At 35.1% G+C, this 11278-nt stretch overlaps 1 protein-coding gene across 3 annotated transcripts in view; it reads left to right on the forward strand.

Annotated features, from left to right (window-relative positions):
• astn1 (astrotactin 1) overlaps positions 1 to 11278 on the forward strand; it is a 253618-nt gene that overhangs the window by 156293 nt on the left and 86047 nt on the right. For all 3 annotated transcript variants that reach the window (XM_016530291.1, XM_016530292.1, XM_016530294.1), the window contains 2 exons: positions 2869 to 2973; positions 5601 to 5789. In XM_016530291.1, the coding sequence (XP_016385777.1) occupies positions 2869 to 2973; positions 5601 to 5789 (294 nt within the window). The remainder of the gene's footprint in view (positions 1 to 2868; positions 2974 to 5600; positions 5790 to 11278) is intronic.

Raw genomic sequence — 11278 nt, forward strand, 5'->3', positions numbered from 1 at the left:
TTTTTTTGAGCATCAAATCAGGGTATTAGAATGATTTCTGAAGGTTCATGTAACACTGAAGACTGGAGTAAAGACTGCTGAAAATGTAGCTTTGCCATCACAGGAATAAAATATATTTTAAAATATACGTTATTACATTAGAATACAGTTATTTAGAATTGTAATAATATTTCACAATATTAACTTTACTGTTTACTGTTTTACTGTGTTTTTGATCAAATAAATACCGCCTTGGTCAGCATAAGGGTCTTCTTTAAAAGCATTACAAATGTGAATTATTCCAAACTTTTCACTGTTTTGGGGATTTATTATTTATTATTATTTATTTATGTTTTATTTTTTAAACAATGTAAAAGTCTTTATTCCTTTTTGCACTTTTCCACTTTTGAAGTTAATGCATCCTGCAAAAAAATAAAATAAATAATAATAATAATAATAATAAATAATAAAAATGAAAATATTGAAGGCATCAGGATAATATGGTTTGTTATATAATATAGCCAGCTAACTGATGGCATATAGTATTAGCACAATGCTAATAGATTAGCATGAGAGCCTGTTTTTTTCCCCCTTGACTGGAACGTTTGGGAGGTTTTACATTTTGAGTTCACTATTTTACATTTACATTTCACTTTTTTTTTTAAACCATGCCTGACTCATGAAAAAGGCGAAAATGTGTGCCAATTGGGTTTACTTTAACCATGTAAGACTTTGAAAAAAAAAAAAAAGTTTAAGATGTTTATATGACCTTACACATTGTCAAGTTATTGAGCGTATCAGCATGTACTTGTAAACACTCTGTGTCTGTCTTTCTCATTAAGAGTCCAAGAATGTCCCGCTCATTAGACAAAAGGCTTTGAGCTGATGATTTAGTGCTTTTGTCTCTAGCACCTGTGCTCTGTTTATAATGGGATTCCTCCTATCAACAGCTTACAGATATTATGAATTCATTATTTCTGCAAATCCATCATTGGTATGTTAGCGCTGGTCTAAAATGATTCAGCGAAGCAAATCCATGATAATGTCAAGAGGAATTAATTTTTTTACAGACGGAACAGAATGGGTTTAGTTCTAAAGACGTGACAGATCAAGTTTAGAAAGCAATATGCTCTAATGCCCAGCCAGCATGTTGCAGACCGGATATGCTTTGAATTTGTGCGATCAGCCAGATGTGCTATATATTAAGGTGAGGTTAAATTGAAACATGGCTGTGTATTCCCTAGATGGCAAGGCACGCCTGACAGTTGCTGTAGGAGACGAGATGATTGATTACACCACCCGCTCAACATATGGCGATATGTGAGATTTTAGCTCACAGGGTAACCACGGGTAAAAAAGCGATGGCTCATATGTTAAAGAGAGTTGGGATGATGAATGAAAAATGCCACAATGGATTTCATTCACACAAATCTGCTGAGCTACTCTGTGTCTTCTATTAATAATATTATGGTAATTCTCTACGGTAAGAATTTTTCTTGGAAACACTGTTATCTATTGACATAACAAATTTCATTTTCGTACTTTAAGATAATCCACCAATATTAGCAAGTGTGATTTATTCTCAGTGTGTAGAAATGTATTGGAAATCCTATATTATTATTTTAGTTTCAAGTCAGTGCTTTCATTTTCAGGACTCATTTTAGAACTGACAGAAAAACTGTTTGTTTTTTGTGCCTCATTTCATTCAGTGTAATCCAAATACTGTGATTTCCGAGCAACAGCAGATCAGGGTGCACTTTGCAGCGATGCAGTCATGCGCTCATGAAGTGCAGAGAATGTACCCAATTGAGCAAGGTTAGGATTAGCAAATACTATTTAAAAAATCATTTCATACTGGGATTGTCAGTGCATTAAGGGATTCACAGTCACATTTACTCTGCATCAGCTGTCAACACAGCACAAAGCAGAACCCGTTAGTTTCATAAACTTACATTTATTTTTTAAAGACCCAGTCATAATTAAAGTTTGCTCGTTTTTAGTCCATGTGTGTTAGCTTTGAGATTATCTGTATGCTAACACACTCTTAAAAGTACAGAGAAAGTAAAGCAATGAAGTAATATAAAATTGACAATCTTTCTCTTCCAGGAAACCGGGTCAAAAATATTGATGAACGAGGGACAATCTCTTCTACACTGTTAAAAATATTTGTTTTTAAGTATAAATAAAACAAAGCTCGATTGAGTACATTTTACAAGAAAATACTATTTCAGTCTTTCTTAAATATTTCATGCCTAATTCTGTTACTTGCTATTTCTTTGTAATTAATTGTGAAATTTTCTAGCAATGTTTTTGTGAAAATTGTTTCTACATTATTTGTGACCATGAACCACAAAACCAGTCATAAGGGTCATTTAAAAAAAAAAAATTGAGATACATCATCTGAAAGCTGAATGAATAAGCTTTCCATTCATGTATGGTTGTTAGGATACGACAATATTTAGCTGATATACAACTATTTGAAAATCTGGAATCTGAGGGTGCAAAAAAAATCACAAAACATTCAATTATTGAGAAAATTGCCTTTAAAGTTGTCCAAATGAAGTTCTTAGCAATGCATATTACTAATCAAAAATAAATTTTTGATATATTTACGGTAGGACATTTACAAAATATCTTCATGGAACATGATCTTGACTTAATATCCTAATGATTTTTGGCATAAAAGAAAAATCAATAATTTTGACCCATACAATGTATTTTTGGCTATTGCTACAAATATTCCCGTGCTACTTATGACTGGTTTTGTGGTCCAGGGTCACATTTCACATTTCAACAATCCATGAATTTGTTGAACAATATCATTCATTCATTCATTTCATTTTTGTTCTCTCCCAAACACGACTGTTTCTCACCTTCTGTGTATTTTAGGTATGGTAAACTACAGTGAGGTTACTGGTTATCCACTGGTTCAGCACTGGAAGCTGCGGTCCATTATGTACCATGTGAAGCTCAATCAGTGGACCCTCTCCCAAGGTAAAACACCCTCACTCTTCCATTTACATGTATGACCAAGTGTACAATACATTCCGTTAATTAGGAAGATGTTTCAGGCCAGCTGTACCTTTTCTTTTGGTCTGATATACTGGAGTGATCTCACTGAGGAGCCCTCACTGTGACAGATCAGTTGTGCTGGGTGGGTAGTGAAGCAAAAATGGCGGTTCTCAGTGCTCTGTTGATCCCAGATGGCGTGTGTTTAAAACCGTGGAATTTAAAGATGAAGTTTATACCTTTTTGTACTATCCCAGATTAATATTCAGAGACAACTATAAGTAAGCCATCTGTAGGTTGATTTCTTTGTAAACACTGTGGTGCTATCAAAACAGTACTCTGCATTCTGACTCAGCAACATTGACTCAACCAATGGTGTGAGTTTGGGGGCAGGGCTATCTGTTTGGCCGACCAATGGCAGTGGAATATTCAGGGAACCTTTTTTTTTTCAATTCTGCGATGGTAGTGGTGCAGAAATGACACACTTCAGCTTCAAGCAAGACAAAAGACAGCATTCGAAGAGGCAGAGTATTATTATAATTTTTTTTTGGCCATGTATTTGGACTGTGAGTGACTTCACTTCATTTGTTTAATGAACACTGTATGTTCAATGAGCAGATGTTAGATTCCAAGTGCAGTTCTATAAGAAATACTCCCTGTTAATGAATGGCCTGAATGGCCTTTAAAATTTGATTTCCTTGCTCTCATATTGCTTGCACCAGTTCTCTCTCTTCTCGTCCCAATACCATTAAAGGATTCCTTTTTCATATGACTGAGAAGTTGAGTTTTTACATTTTCCATTCTGATTTTTACCACTTTTTCCCCTGATGTTTTTGCATCTTCTAACATGAGGTCAATTTGCAAACCCGGGCATGAAGTTCATGAGAGGAAGTGGAATAATACAAAATGTATTATTGCAAAATGTTATTTTATTTATTTATTTATTTAGTTTGCGCAAGATATGAAAACATTGGGCCTCATTCATGACACATTCGTAAATATAGGAGTCAATTCTGAGTAATTTGCGCGTAAAACGGACCTTCCCGAAAACTCTCCTCCGAATTCACAAACACTTCGTACACATCAGATTTGATAGTTAAACATGTGTATGTTAATGAATTCCAATCATTCGTAAATAGGACGCTCATTCACAATTAGCATAATCCCCACCTATGAATTACAGCTAGCAAAATAGGCCATATGCCTAACAATAAATATTCAATAACGTGTGTCCACCAGAGCATTTTTAGCCAGCTGAAAAAAATGTCAGACGCTCTTCTTAAAACGGCCAGCTGGTAGCGCTGGAGAACGGTTTGGTGGCACAGCGTTTTTCTAGCTGAGACGCTTTGGTTGCTATGATTTGAAATATCCACGGCAGTAACATATTACTAGTATCTAATTTTGAAGAATATTACTGAATATAAAAGTGCAGTAACCAGCAATATTAACTTCTCTATTGTTGTTCAGTTGTTGTACAAGTGGTATGATTGGTCGGTGTAGTATTTGTCCCGCCCCTCCTCCATTGATTGGACGGCTGGGTAAAAAGTGACAGTGTCAAGCGCTGCGTTTTACCCAAAGCTAAACAGTTTATCAACTCTCAGCTACAAAAAAATAAAATAAATAAAAATTCCGGCCCAACGACCTTGTAAAATATTATAATGGCAGTGCATCAAATTCAGTGTCATCAGTTTGCCTAAATGAACACAAAACGTTTTATGCACCATTTACAGGTGGTAGGGAGCAGGTGTAAATTTCTTTCCTACCAACTAACATTTTGAAAATACGAACATTTTCATGAATTTGAATGTTTACGTCAAAACGGCTTTACGAACGATTTACACAAAAATTTGTTCTGCTCGTGTTTCATGCATGAGGCCCATTGTGTTGAAATATGGGACTGTTCCTCTGTGAATTCTGTGAATATCCACATGAAACATTTTTATTAAACGAACAACGGTTTATTAACATGCAAACCAGTTGAGTTCTACTGTCTGATAAAAGTTTCAGAGGTCTTCAGTACTTTTGCAAAAGTACATGCAAACAAGTACTTTATATTCTAAAGTACTGCAGGGAAATGTAAATTCTGTGACTAAAAGCTAACATTAAATTTTTTGATGGATATTCCGTGTTGAAAAAAAACAACAATAACAATGCAAGTTTTTAAAAGGTCAGACATCAGCCTACACAAAAGCACTCAATACCTCTGCAAGGCCTTGTTGTTTATCCTTCCCTTGTTTCCCCAGATAACATTTCACACACTGACAGATCATGTTTTCACTCTTTCTCGTCCCACATTCTTTGTTTTGTCATGTGCACTGCAGTATGTTTAACTTTATTGAAAATGGACAATAAAGCCAGTAATAAAGCTTTGACAATAAATCTTTGAACCCTTCACGCGTATTGTAGCTGCACTGAAAATAAGCATGCACAAATAAAGCTTTGCAATTTTCACAGCTCAACATAGTTTGACTTTTTCTTTTTTCTTTGATCTATAGTGCAGCTTCTGCTTTTAATTAAGATGAATTTAAAGATTGAAGTGAAATGGAATGGAATGTAAAGTTTGATGTGATCTCTAACACAACTAAATGACTCATTCTTTTACCTTTCTTCAGCCTTCAGTTCAGCAATTCATTCACTGGATGGGGCCACTCTGCGCAGTGATTTTGTGTCCATTTTAAAAGAGTTTGGCAACCATTTTATCCAGGAGGCAGTGTATGGCTTTGAGGAATCCTGTACCATATGGTATCCCAACAAACAAGTTCAGCGCCAGCTGTGGTTGGAGTACCAGGATATCAGCAAAGGTAAGCTATACATATATATTAATTTAAAAGATTTAATTTGCTGCTTTAGATCATAATATATTGGATCTCATTCACTAATAAGTGCGTACAAGTAGCATACTTTGCACAGATGTATGTTTGTTTGTTTGTTTTGTAAATAGTAAGACTTATTTTAAAATTACATATTTTATTTATAATAATAATATTAATAATAATTTGACTTCTGTAACGGTTGCTTGTTTATTTAATAGTAGTAGTAGTTTAGTAGTAGTAGTTGTAGTAGTAATAGAAATAAAAAAAGTGACTACAATATTTATTTTTAAATATATTTAATTATTATTTGAGTTTTAAATATTAAATCCTAAATATAGAACAAATGTGTTGCCTTATTGATAAATCATGTTTTCTGCATGAACACGCATTGGTTTTACCCATAGTTAGTAAATGAGAACTAATGTTTTTATTCTTTGTGATGCACCGTTTTATTTTATTTTATGAGGAGATAAACCATTCAATTTTATGAGGAGATAAACAGAGCAAAAATATTTTGCCTGTCCATAAATTATGCAAAGGTAAATAATTTAATATTTATACATGGCTAAATAAATAATAATAACAATTAAAAAAAAATAAACTATTGTCTAGTTATGCACATACTGTAGGAGTTTGGCCCGGTGCACCCAAAGTTTGGTTTTGTCATAATGTAACGTCCATTTTGGAGAGGATGTGGACAGGAGCTGAGGAAGTAAAACTCAACACAGCCCTTGGGAGGTTGGTCACATCTGTTCAGCCAATAAAAGGGGGCAAGGGCAGATGTGAGAAGGCTGGCTGGCTGACTAAAGCTGAATGCAGGCCAGCGCTGCTCCGTACTCAGGAGGCCCCTGGGCAGGCTCACCTAGTTTTTATGCTTCAGCTCCACTCAGCTGAGCCCATATATATGTACAAGGTTAGTTAGGACGGAACTTATTTGGAAAGACAACAAAAGTGTGACGCTAACAGACGAAGAATCACTGGAGATCGGCTAGACGGTCTATAGAGTGACTCAGCCAAGGATGGTTCGGTTTCTATGCTTATGGCTAGTTTATCGACAATGCTTTGGGCATTCATGAAATAGCAGCGCTGTGAACATGAAAAAGTGCATTGTGATCCACACAGACATTTCTTCGGGAAATAGGCACCAAGGTCATCCGACAAGGCATAGAGGCCTCAGTCTGTACTCTTCTATTTTCAATGAAAACTTAAGGTGAAAGAGATGAGAACAAGGCGAATGAGAGCAAAATGAAAGTTGTGGGTGCTCTGCAGTTTGATAATCTAACACTCATTTGTGTGTAATTTGTGTAAGTGTCTTTTGTTGGGGTTAGAAAATCTATATCTGAGGTGCCTGTGAGTACTCCATGTTCTGCTAAAAGCATTTCGTGTTAAAGGCCAAGTGACAGCAGTAATGATCTTTCTTGAAAAGACCAACATATGTGATCAAATTTGTCAGGTCAAACGATCACTCAGAAGAAGAGGTTTTTAAATAGATTATTCCAAGAACAAATGATGTGAGATGTGCAATACACATTCATTAAATTGGTTGTTTGATTGTTTGTTTATTTTAAGGCCGTCAAAAATAACGTGTTTATTTCTGAGGATAATATTTTTTGTTTAATGCATTGAAAATAATTTATGCAATTAGCACAGCAACTGTATTTTCCCTTGCTGAAGGGATTTTTTTATAATGGTTTATGTGAATAAGTTCATGTAAATTAAAAAATAAATGACACAGCGGATGATAAGAGCTCCTGTTCTCTGTTTTTATTTAAGCTCCATTAGATGAGGCATGTTCGGAACATTCTCTTGCCGTTTACTGTTGCTGTCAGGAACTATTTTTTAGCGGAAGGACATCATTTAACGAACTTGCTTCAAAAAAGTAACATTTCAATACATACGTTTTTGGTTTTAATATTTTTTTATTGTGTGGTAACCGTTTTATAAAGTAATGTTGAATGAATAGACTTTATTTTATTTTCAGAAATTGATTTGAAAAAAAAAAATCCATTTAACAGAAGCCTTAATATTGGTATTTGTGATACTTGCCTTCATTCATGGTACATAGTATACAAGATACCATAAAAAAAAAAAAGTATTTAAAATATACCATCATGTAATTTTTACATTTAATTTGGAGATTCAGTGTATGGAAGCCCATTTCCGCCACTGAATAAAAAATAAAAAAGGTAATTGTGACTTTTTATCTCACAATTCTGACTTTTTTCTCAGAATTGTGAGTCAGAATTGCGAGATATAAAGTCAGAATTAGGGGATATAATCTCGCAATTGCAAAAAATAAAGTCAGAATTGCGAGATATAAACTTTTTTCTCACAATTCTGACTTTTTTAGTTATAAAGTCCAGTTCTGAGGAGAAAAAAAGACTGATATGTTCTCAGAAATGCAAATGTATATTTCACAGTTCTGACTTTACTTACAATTGTGAGTTTATATCACACAATTCTGACTTCATTTCTCAGAATTGCGAGTTTACATCTCGCAATTCTGACTTTATAACTTGCAATTGCGAGTTTTTGTCATGCAATTCTGAGAAAAAAGTTAGGATTTCCATTCCCTTTCAGTCGGTCACTCTCGACGTCATGTCGGATGACCGACGAAATTGGGATCTCGCTTAGAGAGACCAATCTACTTCGAGTGTAAACTAAACGAGCCAATGCACATTGGCATGCGATTATTGCATCCAGCTGCCGCTGATTTCATTTCTCACAATTGCGAGTTTATATCTCACAATTCTGAGAAAAAAGTAAGAATTGCGAGTTTGTGTCAGGCAGTTCTGAGAAAAGTCAGAATTGTGAGATGTAAACTCACAATTGTGAAAAAAAAAAAGACAGAATTGTGAGATAAAAGTTGCAATTACCTTTTTATTTATTTATTTATTTTTTTTATTCAGTGGCGGAAACGGGCTTACATATCAAAAAATATAAAAAATAGAATTATGATTGCAAGTGTAAAAATAGATTTATGATTACAAATTTTAATGTTAGGTGTGATTAATCATGACTAATTACAGAAAAATGTGTAATTAATTCATTATTTTTTTAATTGATTGACAACACTTTATTTATTTATCTATTTCCTCTCAGAACTCAATTTCTGATTTATATATTTTTCTCAGAACTCAGTGAATTACTAACCTTAACCTGTGCTTTGTCGTCCTAGGTTATCCTACTTGGTGACTTTAACATCCAAGTTGATACTGTCTGTTCTAATACTACTCAAATAATGACTGTACTGGACTGCTTTGATCTTATTCAGAATGTACATTTTCCCACCCACACTCATGGTCATATATTTGATCTGGTCTGTACATCTGGTTTGAATAATATCTCTGTCAACGGTCTGGCTATTCCTATCTCTGACCACAAGCTTATTACTTTTGACTTTACATTAATCTTTCCAGCCAAATGCACTGATAACCATATCATTTTGTCATGCAAATGCTGTTGATATCAATACATTCTCTGCTTCTGTTGCTTCCTCTGCTATTCCTGAAGTTTTAAATTTTACCTGTCCATCTATGATTTATGATATGTACCATTCTCTTATTGCTAACATCTTAGATGAGTATGCTCCAATTGGGATCAGGCCTGTTGTCCCATGTCTCACTACTCTCCAAAATGTAGACAGCATGAATATATCTTCAGGAAAACGGGTCTAACTGTCTATTTTCTTGTTTATTCTGACTATAAAAATATATAATATATAATATTATATTATAGTAAAAAGTACTATAAAACTGCCTCGAACGCAGCCCACTCTTCTTATATCTCCAGCATCATTAACAAAGCTAATAATATAGGCCTAAAGCACTATTTAGCATGGTAAACAAACTAATCCAGGCACCAAATCATAGTATCAGCCAACATGAATCTGAAGATTTGTGTTGTACTTTTTTGCACCACTTTCAGGGAAAGTTAGATGTTTTATGTGGGACTTTTGATGAGGAACAGACTATTTCTAATTGTGAGCAAACTCAGTCTACCCAATCATTGACTACCTTTACCTTAACAAATCCATCTCTAATTGCTGATTTAATACAGAAATCGAATTCCTCTTCAAGCCGACTAGACCCTGCACCTACTTTTCTCCTGAAACACTGTATCCCTGTTATTTCTGCCCCAATCTCACACCTCATCAACATGTCTTTATTTAGCATGGTAAACAAACTAATCCAGGCACCAAACCATAGTATCAGCCATTATGAATCGGATGATTCTTGCACCACTTTCAGAGAAAGTTGGATGCTTTATGTGAGACCTTTGGTGAGGAACTGACTATTTGAGAAACTCAGCCTACCCAAACTCAGTCTATCCAGTCATTATTTTTACCTTGACAAATCTACCTCTAATTACCGATTTAATACAGAAACCTCTTCAAGCCGACTAGACGCTGCACCTACTTTCCTCCTGAAACACTTGTACCTCTGTTATATCTTACACCTCATCAACATGTCTTTTATTTCTTCCACTGTTCCTATTTTACTCAAGACTGCTGCTGTTACCCCTATTCTCAGAAAAACTAATTTGGATCCTGCAAATTTATCTAACTACCGTCCAATTTCTAACTTGCCATTTGTATAAAAAATTATGGAAAAGGCTGTTGTCTCTTAGCTGCAGTCATTTCTAGCCCACAACAATCTCTTTGATATTTTTCAGTCTATGATCTTTTACTCTCTGGTGACTTGGATAGTTTGTCAATTCTTTTATTACTTGACCTCAGCTCAGCTTTCGATACTGTTTGTCATAAGATATTACTCTCTCGCCTTGCAGAGTTTGGCATCTCAGGCTCTGCATTATCCTGGTTCTCCTCATATCTAACAGATAGGCAATACTACATCTCACTGCACAATTCCAAATCTCTCACTGTCTCACTCAAACAGGGTGTTCCTCAGGGTTTAGTTCTCGGACCATTATTATTCATCATCTACATTCAGCCTCTTGGCCAAATAATTAGTCGCCATGGTTTTAACTATCACTGTTAAGCTGATGACATCCAGATATGTACCGCTTGTACCGCTTGTCCTACCCATTCGATGGCCTCCTTATCTTCATGTGTCAGTGAGTTAAAAGTCTGGCTACACTGGCTACACTCTAGCTTGAACTTGAGTAAAACAGAAATCTTAATAATTGGTCCCCCGCCTGTAATAAAAAATAAAACTAATGTTTCTAGCTTTGATCTTGACACTATTTCTATATTTCCATCGGCTACTGTTAGAAATTTAGGTATCATTCTAGACCCATCACTGACCTTGGATTTCTACATCAGCAAACTCTCCAAAGCTGCTTTTTTCCAGCTACGTCGAATTGCGCAACTTTGTCCTTTCCTCAGTAGAAAAGATGCGGAATCATTAGTGCATGCATTTATTACCACTCGCCTTGACTATTGTAACGCTCTTTTCTCTGGCTTACCAGCTCACTCCATCGTTCGTCTGCAGTACATTCAAAATTCTGCTGCCAGA

The sequence above is a fragment of the Sinocyclocheilus rhinocerous genome, unplaced genomic scaffold (genome assembly GCF_001515625.1).
Source record: "Sinocyclocheilus rhinocerous isolate Xijiao unplaced genomic scaffold, SAMN03320098_v1.1 scaffold484, whole genome shotgun sequence".
Taxonomy (NCBI): domain Eukaryota; kingdom Metazoa; phylum Chordata; class Actinopteri; order Cypriniformes; family Cyprinidae; genus Sinocyclocheilus; species Sinocyclocheilus rhinocerous.